This window comes from Anabrus simplex, chromosome 1, assembly GCF_040414725.1.
Source record: "Anabrus simplex isolate iqAnaSimp1 chromosome 1, ASM4041472v1, whole genome shotgun sequence".
In the NCBI taxonomy this organism is placed as follows: domain Eukaryota; kingdom Metazoa; phylum Arthropoda; class Insecta; order Orthoptera; family Tettigoniidae; genus Anabrus; species Anabrus simplex.
The window spans coordinates 1166626985-1166643345 of NC_090265.1; the positions used below are offsets into that span (position 1 = coordinate 1166626985).

The 16361-nt window shown below is 39.7% G+C and overlaps 1 protein-coding gene across 2 annotated transcripts in view; it reads left to right on the forward strand.

The window, feature by feature from the left end:
- The window catches only part of dmrt93B (doublesex-Mab related 93B), a 132560-nt gene that overhangs the window by 54594 nt on the left and 61605 nt on the right, over nucleotides 1-16361 (forward strand). Inside the window, exon 2 of one of the 2 annotated variants that reach the window (XM_068228628.1) lies at nucleotides 3471-3657. In XM_068228628.1, the coding sequence (XP_068084729.1) occupies nucleotides 3472-3657 (186 nt within the window). In that variant the 5' untranslated portion in view covers nucleotide 3471. Of the gene's footprint in view, nucleotides 1-3402; nucleotides 3658-16361 lie in introns of those variants that run through there. The other variant, XM_067137468.2, reaches the window with a different exon arrangement.

Sequence of the window (16361 nt, forward strand, 5' to 3'; positions counted from 1 at the left end):
TTTCATCTCTAAGCTGACTTCTTAACTGGGATTTGTACAATATTAAGAGGGAGAAAATCTTAGAATATAAGTGGTACCCAACATTAAAAGTATCTTAGTAGCATTCATGTTTAAACTGGGATAATTTTCACCTAAGTATCTTCAGTAAAATTCAGGTATGGGCACATGTTTCAGTGCTTCCTGTAAGACCAAATCACTCTGGAAATCAATAACTTCTTAAAATTTTTCACTATAAATTGTAAAAATAGCAGATTACAAAGGAAATTAAGATATCAAAGGTTGGAAATGTTGGGATTTCCCATGAACTTCGTTTTTGGAGACCACATACCAGTGTTTAATAATAGCTGATATGGGACGTACATTATTCTTCAATGCTGTTTATTGTTATAGAGAAGTAACATATAATTTCGTGTGGCTATTTCTAGCCAAGTGCAGCCCTTGTATGGCAGATCGTCCGATGAGGGTTGGCGGCATCTGCCATGTGTAGGTAACTGTGTGTTATTGTGGTGGAGGATAGTGTTATGTGTGATGTGTGAGTTGGAGGGATGTTGGGGACAGCAAAAGCATCCAGCTCCTGAGCCAGTGGAATTAACCAATGAAGGTTAAAATCCCCGTCCCGGCCGGGAATCGAAGCCGGGACCCTCTGAACCGAAGGCCAGTGTGCAGACCATTCAGCCAACGAGTCCGACATAGAGAGAAGTAAAGATCTAACTCTCCCACTGCCATAGCTTCATTTGAGGACTTGAATATGAGCATAGAGCTCTGTAGCAATTTGGTTCTTTTCCTGAAAGCAAATGTAATTAATGTAGGTGTTGTAAGATGTTAACCAGAACGTTACCCCGGTCTTGTAGTCCTTCTCCTCAATCCTATACTCTTGATAGGAAGTGGTGGCTTTCATGATTTTACTATCCTGATATTCTTTCTCCAAGTCTGGCGGTCTGTCACTAGTCTGTGGAAAGATTTCTCTCACCAGAGGCTGCAGCTGGTCCATCCATCTGATTGGGTGTTTTCCTTGCGGTCTCTTGCCATTGAATTTTGTCTTCATACAAGCTTCTCCAGAATCCCTGTACTTCTGGTGTTGTGTCCGAAGTACCGCAGGTAAGGCTAGCTGAGCCGCTCGAGAATCCTAGTCTGGATACCTAGTTCTTCAAACATGTACATATTGGTTAAGTGTTCAGTAGTGATGGGATATTCGATCATGTTACTGAATCGATTGATTTGATTCCGTTCACGTTACTGAATCGATACAGTGATTCGATTCACGGCACATTAGAATCACCGTTCCTATTACATCGTGTAGTGTCTACTGATAAGATAGCAGCAACAACATTCAAAGCTTGCTGCTGCGATCTGGTCTTCATTCTATGAACTACTTTCCTACGCGTCATCTAGCTTTCAGATACAGGTTTCTCCTGGCAGTCATCTCTTTGCATCAAATTTTGTTGTTAAAAAGCCTTTCCCCCACATTGACAACTCCATTAAATAAGTGTGTGGAATCAAATTAAAAAATATCTGTACGCACAATCATCAGTGATCAGCATTTAGAGCTGTCGCTCAGGTGGGAGATTCCCTATCAATTGTTTGCCTAGTCTTTTCTTAAATGATTTCAAAGAAAATGGAAATTTCATGGTATTCATGGTAAGTACACAAACAAAACAAATAACTCAAAAATGAAATGCAGCAAAAAAAATAGGCACTTGTGCGGTACTATACATGCTCGTTATATTACAGTACAAAACTTGCGTAGTTAGTAATAATAATAAAAATAAGAAGAAGAACAACTGACATAATTCAAATTTTGTAATCAACTTATGGTTTTCCTTCAGTCCTCTGAAAGTCACAACTCTATTATATATACAGAATTGGATGCAAAACTACCTGTGTTCGCAATAAGTAGTCTACACATTAAATATAAATCAGATAAGTTGCTTTACCTCGCACCGACAGAGACAGGTCTTATGGCGACTATGGGCTTGGAGTGGAAAAGAAAAGCCGTGGCCCTGATTAAGGTACAACACCAACATTTGCTTGGTGTGAAAATAGGAAACCACGGAAAACTAGCTTAACGGCTGCCTACGGTAGGATTCGAACCCACCTTCCCCCGAATGCAAGTTCATAGCTACGCGACCTTAACCGCATGGCCAACTCGCTCGGTCATCTTTGAAAATGTATCTCTTTCTATCAGTAGAGGATTTTTTTAAATCGTCATATTTTGTATAGGCTGCCCGAGATGAAGAGTAGCCCTGTGGTTTTCTTATTCAACATCATCTTATTTCAATTATTGCGTGAGTCGGCTCACTTATCCACTGTCCACGTACACCGGTGATCTTGTGATCGGATTATCGAAGTCTTGTGCAATGATGCGACATAAGAACTAAGAAAATACTGAGCGGTTCTTCCCAATATAAAACAGACAATTTCGAGTGGTCGCGAACATGTCTTATAGCTATAAGCTGGGCTAGAGAGTTGAGTTTAATTAATTGTCGAATATAAACTATGTTATAATACTGATTTTTAATACTGATTCTTTAAACTAATAAATATATGAACCTAATAGCCTACCTATTTACTAGCTAGTTGCTTTGGAATTATGCTTTGATTACCTTTTTAACACTGCAAATAAATCCATATCTTTTTAAACCTCACTGTAAGAAGAGGATAGTGAATGCAAATGGGTATTATTTTCAAATGAGCTGAGAGCGAGAGCCCGTCCTAGCGTACGATTCTTTCAGTGTGCCATGACTTTGCATGTCTCGCTGCAGCGGAAGTTCGGCTCCGCGCCAATGTCCGCTGAGCCGATATGAACCGTGTGTGTGTTGTGTCTTACTGAACCGTGATTGCGCACGATTCTTTCAGAGTGCCATAGCTCTGTATGTCTCGCCCGCAACTGAAGTTCGGCTCCCCGCCAATGTCCAGTGTGCCAATGATGAACCGCGCGCGCGTGTGTAAATGTGTGTTTTGTCTCTCACTGATACGTGAGTGAGCCACTCAGTACTGTCTGCTGCGAGTCAACTGAATCGTGTGACGTGAGCTCGCAGTTCCTGTGAATCGATTCACTCGGACGCTTGAATGAATCGATGCACTGCTTCGAATCAAACACTCAGTAGCCAACACTAGTGTTCAGTCCAAGAAATTCATAGAATGTGTCGGTAAACTCACATATCAAATCTCTCTATTTTCCTCTCATCTGTCTGTTTGATTGTTCTTTAAATACAACTCTTTGTCTGACACTCGCAACTAGATTATGGTTAGTTTCAATTAACAACTTCATACTTTGCCTCGACCCACGAGGAATTACATGAATATATGTATTCTATGTATGAAACCGCTGGCCAATGCTCACCTGCGGTGCGTCCAAAGCACTTGATAACTGCCGTGTTGTGTTGGATTTTACTATAACGAAATAACCCTCCAAACTGCATACTGTATGCTGTTTAAAACTGTAAACTGTGTGTGTTGTCTTGTTCCAGCATGATGAGTGCCGGCCCCGGCTATCCCACGACAGAAAAGGGCGCGCGGCGTCCCAAGTGTGCGCGCTGTCGGAACCACGGCATGATCTCGTGGCTGAAGGGCCATAAGAGACAGTGTCGCTTCAAGGGCTGTGTGTGTCCAAAGTGTAACCTCATTGCAGAGCGGCAGCGTGTCATGGCAGCTCAGGTACTTGTTCATCCATCTGGCTTTAGAATAAATCGTCGCTGTTCGGATATAACCTTTTGTGTTCGACTCGTTGGCTGAACGGTCAGCGTACTGGCCTTCGGTTCAGAGGGTCCCGGTTTCGATTCCCGGCTGGGTCGGGGATTTTAACCTTAATTGGTTAATTCCAATGGCACGGGGGCTGGGTGTATGTGTTGTCTTCGTCATAATTTTATCCTCATCATGACGCGCATGTCGCCTATGGATGTCAAATATAAAGACCTGCATCTGGCGAGCAGAACCCGTCCTGAGATATCCCGGCACTAAAAGCCATACGACATTTCATTTCATAACCTTTTGCCCGAACAGCAACGAATGCTCTAATGATAACCTATCCTAATTCGAGGTCGTAAAGCAATCACGGCTTCTCATTAGCCTTACAGAACCACTTACCATTCAGAAGCTACCGGTATTTACTTGCTTGTCTATTGTTTTCCCTAGTGTAAAATCAGAAAGGTTACTGCTGGTTATTTGGCTTCCTTGGTTTAGAGGTTAGAGCCTGTTCAGCCTGGTGATTGATTGTCAAGTGAACCGAGATATGCTTCAACTCTAGGGGGTAAAAATAGAACAATATAATCCAATACTATCTTCCACTACTTTCGGATCACCAGGAACTAAAGAGAGAGTATTCCTATACAGAAATGCAAATGCTTTTTATCAAACTTCTTATAGTTAGTTTGATTACAAATATACTAAACAATATAACTGAATTAAGAATTGTTTTGTACCAGGTTTACACATTATTCAGTTTTTTTAGTCCTAGGCTTAAAGTGGTGTTATATCGTCGCTGTTCGGATAAAAAGGTCAGATCTCACAATACTCTTCCTATCCATTATTTTCCTTAACACTGGTCGCGCCTTCCAGCCACATATGGATATGCAGTCCTTCAGAACAATTTTCGTTCAGTTCAATTTCGTATGCGAACGTTAAAGGAAAATGAACCTTAAGTAGGAGTGCGTGAGTAAATCATGCTAATATACATTCCTAGAGTGCGGTGTGGTAAGGTTCATTTTCCTTTACACGTAAGCATAGGAAAGTGAACAACGAATATTGTTCTGATGGACTAAATATACATACGTGGCTGGGAGGCGTGACCAGTCTTAAGGAAAATAATGGATAGGAAGAGCTTTGACACATTCACGGTTTCGATCTCTGAAACATAAACATAACTGTCGAGTACTGTCATAACATTTCTCAGTTACTTGTCACATACTGAATACCTGCTGATCCTAACACCACCTCCCTGGTATAAAACCACATTGGTTTTCATCCAACGTACTCTCAACCAATGATCGCACCCTGCTTTTCGTAACACTTTTCCTAATATGCTGATCAATGAAGTACTGCGATCGTTATTCCTGTTCCCTTGCTTATACATAGGTGCAGTTACAGCACTCGCCCAATCACAAGGTACCTCACTCCAACCCATGTTAATAATATTATTCTAAGAACCAATTTGATCCCCGCCTTCTAACCATATTCCACCTTTTCAAGTCTATTTTAATCTATTCCATCTGTTCTATAACGTTGTGGTTTATTTACTCTTTTCCACGTACTCGATGGTAATTTTACTGCCTTCATTCTTCTCCTCTCCATGAGCATCATTGTTTGGGATTTCTCACGTTAAAAGAGATTTTAAAAATATTCCTATCGTCCCTCTGGTGATTCCCTAGAATTTACAATAAGTTCACTTACCCAATCCACTGTACGTTTTCTTTTTTCTCTCTTTTCTCTTTTTACAGTCCAGAAAGATTACCCTATCACATGACCAAGCCTTTTAGACTATTATTACCAGAATTTTTCTATGATTTCTTCTTGGACCCTACAATGATTTCGTTCCACTCTGTTTCTTTCTTCTACGTACAATTCCCTACCTACATCAGTTCTTGTTTGGAACCTTTCTTCAGACGCTTTCTTCTTACGTTTGCAATCTGCTTTGTCATCATCATTCCATCAAGAGCGCTTTTCCCCATCTTTAAATACAGCCGTTCCTAGGCATTCCCTTGCGTTTCTACTACAGAATTCCTGATTACCACCTATTATTATTCTACATCCTGAACGTGCTGACAATCTATTGTTTGGAACGTGTCACTTATTATATTCGTGTACTCTTTAATTTCCTAGTCCTTGGAAAATTCTACCCTTATCCGTCTATATACAGATTTCACTTCCTTCCGTAAAAAGTAGTTAGTGGCACGTAAAAACCAATCGCATTATTATTATATCCACAGAAACTGTGTTGTGTGCCATGGTGTTCCCGATGACCAGCCAAACCACACACTGTTCCCTTCCACTTTTAACACCTGTTAAGAAGACTTTATAATCTCCTACCTCTTCCTCGTCATATCCCCTTTCCCGAATATCATTAACTTCCAACACATCCAGACACATCCTCTTTGCTGACACACCCAATTCTACTCTCTTCCTTCCATTATCCTCCATCAAATTCCATTTCATTCACCAAATTGATTTCAATGAGTTTTTTAACCTGTCAGAATAAGAGGGACTGTGACCCCCATAGGACTGAGACACACTTAGAATAATCTGAGATTGGTAATTTCTGTGAAGTAGGATGCTACCCTTACAGACTTGAAAGTTTTTATGTCTTAAAAGCTATCTCGGTTGATTATGCAATGCTGATGTTCTTTGAAGAGGACTTTGGGGACACGTGGAAAAATTTTAAACTGATTTTAACGTAGAATACGGTTTCTTCGGAGGATCCACTTGGTCAAGAATGACGCACGGGGGGCGTTATCTACAGTCATACAGCGAATGTGCGCACACCGTCTTGGTTAAAGTTACGACAAACCATTAAGTAATACTTCAGTATGGAAAAAAGAATATTTTGTATATTACGTAGTTCGTTTATCCAATTGCGTTTTTTAAACACTGTTCGGGTAAATATTAATACGATTCGCTATTTGAATAAGATTTTTTTACAATATGCTTTACGTCGCAGTGACACAGATAGGTCTTATGAAGACGATAGGATTGGGAAGGAAGCGACCGTGGCCTTAATTAAGGTATTGTCCCGGGATGTGCCTGGTGTGAAAAGGGAATCAACGGAAAACCATCTTCATGTCTGTTGACAGTGGGGTTGGAACAAGATAATAGTTATAAACATATTGTGAATACAGTAGTTATCTATTAACAATAACTTACGAGCTTAATACCTCTATGGTGGATACTTGGAATAAGTATACATTCCTTTAGAAGGAGTTAGTGAATCTGGATAATGAAACATAACAATTTTGTATTTATATATTTGTGCCTTGCCTGCTGCCATTTCTTGATGGATACAGTACTTTTGTATCCATCTCTTAGCACAAGCCAGAGTAAAGTGTAGCTTCCACCGAAGTCCCAGTCTCATCCATGGCTGTGACAACATGGAAGCTGCTGGGGTATGGGTGGTGCTGAGTAATGATATTCAGAGCACGACTAATGCATCTGAGTGTTATGAAAGGTGTTGCTCATAGGGTCAGTCGTGCTGCAATAGCACTTTCTGACCCAGTGAGGAAAGCAATGGCAAACTACCTCACTCCTCGTCTTGCCTAGTACGCCTCATATTGGTGCTGCCATTGGTTTATGCGGTTTTCTTATAACCGCATAACCTTTGGTGGTGCTATTTGAGGATCCAACCAGCCTCTGGGCTGATGACCTAACAGACAGACATATTTGTGCCGTTTCATTGTTATAAAAGCGTATTGTATACATGATGATTTCATGAAACCTGTTTGGAAATGTAAGCTACTTGCTTAATGCTGATAATCTAAAAAATAACTAATTCTTCCTCACATTTGGTAAAATTCTTTGTGATGAAAAAGCAGTCATCACCAACACAAATTCATTATATTTCTGACAACTGTGAACAGTAACAGAGCTACCAGTGATCTGTCAAGCTGTAACGTATCTCAGCTCACTTGATTCCATTAGTCCAGCAGACGGAGCAAATCGAATGAGTGCTGGCTGTTTGTGTTTGGTGTTATCCGCAGTGCCGCGGGGAAATACACCCTTCACCGCCTTCTAGACAAACATGAAACTCATACATTCATTTGGAGATACCAAGGGACTGTGCGAAGTGAGCCATGAGATGATCAGTGCGCAGTGTTGACTGTTCCAATGTAATGGAAATCAGGATTGGGTAACATCGGGATATTTCAAGCCAGAAGTATCTTTGATAGAATATTCTTACATGGTTAATTAGACATATTTCCGAATAGGATACGACTAATGAATACGTCCTCCCATATTAATAATTAATTTTATCTGCTAAATCCATAACATAGAGGAAAAATTGGAAGTATGATGCAATTTAAGAATGATAATGAAAATATTATATATAACATCTAATACTTATCTACTTTAGTACTTAAAGACAGTATTACAGTTTTCTTTTCCAATTAAATCACGAAATTGTATTACTTCGGCTATATCCGCAGCACTCCAGGAATTCCGCAGCACGGTACGTTTAATTCCGCAGTACTTTGTGAGTTCATTACCAATAACAATGCAATAATACTACCTGAAATGAGTAATACATATTGTAGAAAAACTCACCTTAAAGAAGACCGTCTTCCAAACACAGCAAACAGGATAAGTACTGAAGTTTCTTGATGCTTCCACCAAAGGGATCCGCTGTACAATTTACAAGCTTTATTACCAGAGTACAAGATGTTTATAGGACGTAATACGCCGATCAGATCTTCTCCTCACGCTGTGATAATGTTATATTTCAGTTACTACGGATTTAACCAAGCCCGTCCCCCCTACTTGAAGTAGACTTTCTGCTTATTATATCGTGTCGAGTACTCATGGGAACAGAAGCTACCCTTGTCCGTTGGCCATTTTTGATAAAACATGTCTCCAGCATGTATCAGTGGTGGTTGGTGGTTTGGAAAAATATTGTTACACAATGGATGCTAAAAGGGCATTTGAACATACTTTAAGAAAATTTGTACCTGATGAATTCTACAGAGATTACTGAAATACTATTTAATATGATTGCTAAATAGAAGTATAAGTTACATATTTTTAGAGAAAGTTCTTCAAAACAATTTTACCTAAATGAGGAACAACAAAATGTCTTGTTTCAATAGATCAAACTGAAATGCTACATTTTTGGTCTGCCAGCAGTCAAGGGAGGTAGTACCATGACGGGAGCTTCTATCGCCTGACATCTTACAAAAAAGACTTGTTTCAGAACAAAGCTTTAGAAAGTTAATGCCGAAGATAAGGTCTTAATTACAGTGTTGAATGGTGCATGTTGTTTTTATGCAAAATAATAGTAATGAATGTTATTTGCTTTACGTCCCACCAACTACTTTTTAAGGTCTTCGGAGACGCCGAGGTGCCGGAATTTAGTCCCGCAGGAGTTCTTTTACGTGCCAGTAAATCTACCGACACGGGGCTGTCGTATTTGAGCACCTTCAAATACCACCGGACTGAGCCAGGATCGAACCTGCCAAGTTGGGGTTAGAAGGCCAGCGCCTTAACCGTCTGAGCCACTCAGTCCGGCTTTATGCAAAATAAGCGACGGTTCTTTTCACTAGCCACTTTCAACAAAAGTCAACTTGAAACAGAAACTTTCCCGACGTATTCTAGTTTCCTCTGTAAGTACGTTAGTACCCATGCCAGGGAGGGTGGGAAACCTTTCTCACCAGAAAAACGAGCCACGGCCCTAACCTTCGTGGTGGGGACCCGCACAAGCCGAAATCATCGAACACCTACCTTCTGTAGGTCTGCAGCTTGCCAGCAAACGTGAAGGCTCCTACGGATGTACAAAACGCCAGATACAGATAGACATGAATTAAGGCTGTGGAATATTAGTCTAGAAACAGAATCGGGTATTCAGTAATTTGTCTTGCAGTTCAACAATCCTGCAACCACCCGCTGGAAAAGCCGAGCATGGCATGTTCTACGTATGTAGATAGATAGATAGATAGATAGACATGATTTATTTTAACTGGCAAAGTTAGGGACACGTGTCCCTGTCTTACACTTAACCAGTGAAATACATATGTACTGTACGCCATCTAATTAGCTGAAGGTCTATTTTAAAATACAATGTTGTCGTGAAAGCAAAATAGGCCCTATTCAAGAACATAATATTTTAGTATATTCGAATTTCGCAGAGAGTTCTGAATTTTCGAAATGTATAACGTAACCTGTTATCTGGGAAATTCGTGGTCAACTGTAAAGTTTGACTGATACAGACAATTGAATACTCTAATTAAGAGCTCATTTCTCTTGTTGTTGTTTCATATAGGCCTAAGTGATTCGAGACCACATCGTAAACATTCTAGTACATAAGGCTGGTGATATTTAACTACAACGATGTTATCTGAAATGCTAATAAATGTTTGAACTTCTGTGCATTTTGATTTTTCACCGCCCACAAACAACTTTGCATTGTTTAGAAAATTAGATATTATATGAAATTGTGTGCAAAATTTTCAATCAATCAATCAATCAATCAATCAATCAATCAATCAATCAATCAATCAATCAATCAATCAATCAATCAATCAATCAATCAATCAATCAATCAATCAATCAATCAATCAATCAATCAATCAATCAATCAATCAATCAAAATGTTTTCAAAGAACATGGAAATTTATCGATCATTTACCTAGATAAATTATTCCTCTCAACCTACTCCTCGTCCTATAACCGAATGAAAACCTACAACCTGTTTTCCGGTCATTGACCGAGTCAGGGATGGAATGAATGAATCCCCCATCTTGCGGTGAGGATAGGAATTGTGCCGGCTGCTGAGGTCTGTCGCACTCCTCTGGGACAATGATTAATGACTGACAGAGGGAATGAAATGATACTGGAGAGTGTTGCTGGAATGACCGGGCGAGCTGATTGTGCGGTTAGGAGTTCGCGGCTGTGAGCTTGCATCCGGGAGATAGTGGGTTCGAATCCCCCTGTCAGCAGCCCTGAAGATGGTTTTCTGTGGTTTCCCATTTTCACACCAGGCAAATGCTGGGGCTGTACCTTAATTAAGGCCACGGCCGCTTCCTTCCAACTCGTAGGCCTTTCCTATTCCATCGTTGACATAAGACCTATCTGTGTCGGTGCGACGTAAAGCCACTAGCAGGAAAAAAAGTTGCTGGAATCAAAGATGGCAGGGGAAAACAGGGTACCCGGAGGAAAACCTGTCCCACCTCAGCTTTTTCCAGCACAAATCTCACATGGAGTGACCGGGATTTGAACCACGGAACCCAGCGGTGAGAGGCCAACGTGCTGCCGTCTGAGCCACGGAGGCTTATCCTATAAACGAATATTTGCCTTAATTCCTCCGTTTAAATTCCAACTTTATCTTCATAGTATGATCCTTCCTACTTTTTAAAACCTCCACTCAAGCTTATTCGTCTACTTATGTCATTCCACGCCATCTCTCAACTAAGAGCTCGGAACTTACCACTTATTGCAAGAAATCAGGTTCATTTCCCGTATAAAATCTTTTTTTACATTAAATCAAAGAAAGCAAACTTCCACCTGTCTGACACCATATACCTGCCATCAGCAAATAAATAATTTGTAGCACTTGCCCCGCTCGTCAGGAACATCCTCAGCCACATTACATTGCATAGGCGAAACTGCAAAGAACCTTCTGCTTCTCCTCAAAATATCCCCAAGAGTACCCTTAGTTTCTACGGACTTAGCCGAGTCTCCCCTGCTTGTAGCAGACTTTCTGCTTATTAGATCCTGTCGAGAACCCATGGGAATATAAGCTACTCTTGTCCGCTGGCCATTTTTGTTCTGTACTCAACATCTCTTCGGCTTTATTTAAATTTTCTATTTTACTTCTGAAGAAATAAACTGAGGATAATGATCATTCTTGGACTACCGGAAAATGCTGTTGTCGGTTAAGCTCAAATATCAATAGTTTGTCCAAACAGCTCTGCAATGCATTTAGGGTCCTGCGAATGTTTGTACGCTGAACGATATTTCAGCAGAGGCGACTGTTCGCCATCAGACTAGGGGAGCTGCAAATCTGACTTATAGAGAACAATGCAGGAGCTCGATACACAGAACGGGGTTTGTTAATGCTATATACTAGTAATAAATGGCCTATGTTTGTTCTAAGCAATATAATAATGTAAACAAACGTGTGCAGCCCTCCCAATCCAATTGTAAGTGATAGCAGAACACGAATGACAGATTGTACACAACAGTGTTACTGATTTATGAACATGACTTTTTAGCATCTTTTATTATAAGTAGTCTGATTTTCAACCTATATAAATTTTTTCTTTTAATGTCTGGGACTTAGCGAGTTCGTCGTGCGGTTAGGGACATGCAGCAGTGAGATTGCATTCGAGAGAAAGTGGGTTCGAACCCCACTGTCGGCAGCCCTGAAGATGGTTTTCCGTGGTTTCCTATTTTCACACCAGGCAAATGCTGGAGCTGTATCTTAATTAAAGCCACGACTACTTTCTTCCCATTCTTAGCCCTTTCTTATCCCATCGTCGTTATAAGACCTACCTATTTCGTATCTGTGTCAGTGAGAAATAAAGCAACTTGTAAAATATATATCTGGGATGCGGTAGCCTATGACAATTTAAAATAAATGTACATGTTAATTACTTCTTATGCATTTTTTCTGTTATCTCCAAACGCGATTCTAATTTCTCTTTAATATTATAAAAAACATTACATAAATTATTTATCAGAATTAGCTCAAATTCTCTGTTTTTCTTCAAAACGCAAAATGTAATGCTAAATTACAAAATTATAAAAGCTACACAATACCAAAGTTCTGTTTTCAAAACATTTCAAATGATCACCCCTACTTGAACTCTCGACACTCACATTTTCAAACGCGGTGTTGTATTGATTTAATTTAAACATAGCTACAAAGAGGCTAGCAAGGAGTTTAGCAACAGCTAGCCTGAAAAAGACGAAAACAATTTATTTATTTATTTATTTATTTATTTATTTATTTATTTATTTATTTATTTATTTATTTTAACTTTCCCTAACAACTGGAGGTTGCCTCTGAGGACAAAGTGTACAGTAAAGTAGGACTGAATTTAAAAGTAATTGCGTGGAGTTGAGTTGATAGTAAGGGATGATTGTTTCATATGTTTCCTTCTTTTCCTCAAGAACCTCACTGATATTAGAAAAGTATTCTAAGGGCATTAATACGTTGAATTACTGTCTTCCAGAACTTCCTGTGTCTGCAATAACATGCTGTTAAGCGGGAACTTGCAAGTTTTCTTTCAATGTGCATCTGATCATGTTATCTAAACCTTCAAGAAAGTTTACAGGAGATTTCTCGGAGGGAACTGTTTGGAATTGGCATATAAGAGATGGACAAATTGAAGTATTCCGAATGAAAGAAATGTGATTAGTATGCAAAACAGTCGAGGATAATAGAGATTCTAAATTGCATCTTAAGATCAATTATTGAAGCTTGCGGACTGAATTATAACACACTCAAAATCTACACCCAGATATTTGATTGACTCTCCCAGGTACATGCTCTTGACATCACCGCCGTAAGTTGAGACAGCTTCAGCAACGAGTTCATTATCATAACAGAAATATTGTTCGTAATATTAAAGAAACACAATTACCAATACGATTAACTTATTTGTATAAGAAAATACGTTTATTTGTGCAATCTTTGCCTCTCTGACTTGATCGTTAGGTAGGGTTAGAGTAGTGACCTTCAACTTTCTCTCACAGAATCTCCTACAAATGACACACTTCCACATGATGGCTCTTTATTTTCCAAAAAAAAAATCCGAAGAATACCTAACAGTGTATTTCCTCCTACGTGACTGAACATGCATGTAATGTATCGAACGTTGAAATACTGGAAAATCTCCTGGCAAAACCGCTGAGCTAAGAAACTCTTCTTGATCCTACCTTTCAGTTATTCGTGTCTTGACTTGAAAGAATTGTAGTGAAACAAGTCCTTTACTTTTTTTTCTTGAAAGCTTTCCTCCTGAACTAGTCTTCTTATGACTACTCTTTCAGCTCCTATAAATTCCGAACATGTCAGGTGTCGCTCGTTTTTGTTCTCATTCTGACAGTTGTAAATAAATCTCCTGATTCACACTATTAACCTTATTATACGCAAGTAGAACCAGTTTTTCCTTAATACGTCTTCGGTGGCCAAAAGAATAGTAACTGTCTTCCGTATTTTTGCTGATGATTTACTCTTCGCTTGCGATACTTTCTTCCAGTAGCCATTCTTCTGGACGATGGTACAACCAGGGAGGTCCTTCCCACCAATTTTAAGTTGCTAACTGAATGGAAATATACCCTCGGCGTGGTATGTCTGCAGGATTGAGGGACCCTGGTATGTGTCTCTATGATACATTGGGCTTAAGCTGGTGAATTTTTACTATCAATGTCCAGGAATTTTCTCCTCGAATCTATGCCAACATTGTGGTCGAAACAGTTCACATGAAGAGAACTTAAGTACTGAATATTTCCCATATGGTTGACACCGGACGTGAACTAACAGTGGCTTCCACAATTCCAGCCGAGAAATTGTTGGTCGTTTAATAGGTGCTATTCTTACTTTGCTTGGAGCAGCTGAACGTACAGTATATGCCCGTCGAGGTTTCGGAACGGAAATATACCACTGCAGAAAATGGATTCAGGCTCGCATCACAAAAAGCATGTAGACTGATACTCAGTGCTTTCTACGCTAACGCTTCTCGCTAGCTTTACCTTTAATTAATCTTTATCTTCAAACCATATCAAAAACTTGATTCTGATTTCTTCATGAACTTCTTCATCATATAGACTATGATTTATGTACTGAAGTATTAATTTAGGAAGAAAAGTAACAGGTACCCAAGAAAATCAAAGATCTTGTGAGCAGCCGAGGGTACAGTTCTTTCGTAACTTTAACAGGAAGCTGTTTCGTTAACTTGGCACAGTTGAGACTGTGACTGTCTTGCTTCCGGTCCCACTCTATTCCTAACACGGAAAGAGGTTGAACTGATTCTTCAAGGGTTACATCTGCATACTCCAACCCTCTAAGGCCGAATTTGTGCTTACCAAATACATTTTGAGCTGCCTGGATAAACTGCTGTAGGTCACGTTCGTTTGCAAATCCTATGTCACAGTTTACGATATAAAATCTTCCTTTCAACTGGGTAACGATACTGGATATGACAGTGTCCCTTTTCTCTTGCGCCTCCTTCCAGGCTTGTTCCAACAGATCATCGATAACTGTACCAAGCAGAAAAGGACTCGAAGAAACTCCAAATACGTCTCGCTTATATGTAAATGGTTTTACGTCTTCCTTGCCCCACAAAAACCTCAGCAATTTCTCGTTCTTCTGGAGCCAGCGAAATCTCCATAAAAATCTATCCGTATATCAGCTAAGACACCTTTCTTTTTCCAGAAACTCATTAGTAAAGTCGGGATGAGCTGGACGAGATCTTCGCCCTTTTCTAAACAGTCATTGAGAGATGGATTGCTTCCATTCTCAGCAGACGCATCAATGAGTGGCCTCAAAGAAAGTGTTCGCTTCATCTTCTAACTGTTTCCCCATTCCTTTTTTCTATAGGATATTCAATACTTAGCACATATAACTGACACAAATTTCTGACCTGCACAAGGTTAAACATAGTCGGAGTAATTCGTGTTTTTGAAAGAAAGTCTGCAATGGAGGACTTGCCAAAGATTGTACAACCTAAACGAGTCTTAAATGGAGTCAGTTCTCCAACATTCTAACATTCCTCAGTGATCAGTGGCCTTAGGTAGTCATCCCCAATGAAAATCTCAGTATCATTATTATGATCAACATACAAATTACACAATCCAAAATCTTTCACGCTTGTAGTCTGCAACCGAGGTACGTCGTTAAAAATCTTGTGTTGATTGCAAACAATTAAACTAAAGTGAAAGGTGTCTTCTGCGCTCTGAACAACCAACGGAAACACATCATGGAATATTGGAGAACTAGTATGACAACCAAAAACGACATGAGTCATTTCTATCCTCTCAACTGGTCTAAGGTCTTGTTTTTCAACACTCTCAGTCAATCTACGAACGCTCCGATGCCGAATATAAAAGAGGACATATCACTTTCACTCTGCTACAATGAACAACTTACAGAAAAAGAAGTTTGGCGGTAAATACAAAGGAAATCAGAGCAGCAACTTGTTACTGACCTTTCTTTAGATGCCAAATCTTCCTTCTCGTTTTCATGCTTCATCCTCGAAGTATGACGAATAGTGAGGTCTCTCATATAAGGAACAGCTGGGTTATTGACGACACTTCTTCGCTGTATGACCAAACTTATGCCAGTTAAAACAAGCACCCCTTTATTGACAATACGCTCTTCTTCTTCTTCTCCAAGGGCATATCATTAGTTCGAAAGCAATCTGAGGATGAATGAGTATCCTCGTGGCTAAAAGTGCATGTAATAGCTGCCTTCACGGTACATACCAAGCCATATGGAGAGAGAACCAACTTTTCGCGAGGAGTTTCTGATCTTATTTTATCTAAGACACCATTAATCTTCCTGGTTAATTGAAGATAGTTGAGATGGGCGAAGTTGTACTTTTTTCTGGAACAGTTCCGGTTGTTCCTGTTTTGAAAAATACTATGTTCCCAATAACATTTCCAAAATAACAGTAAAAGGTTTAGGCAGTGAGGAATTAGAAAATATTATCGAACCTCATAAA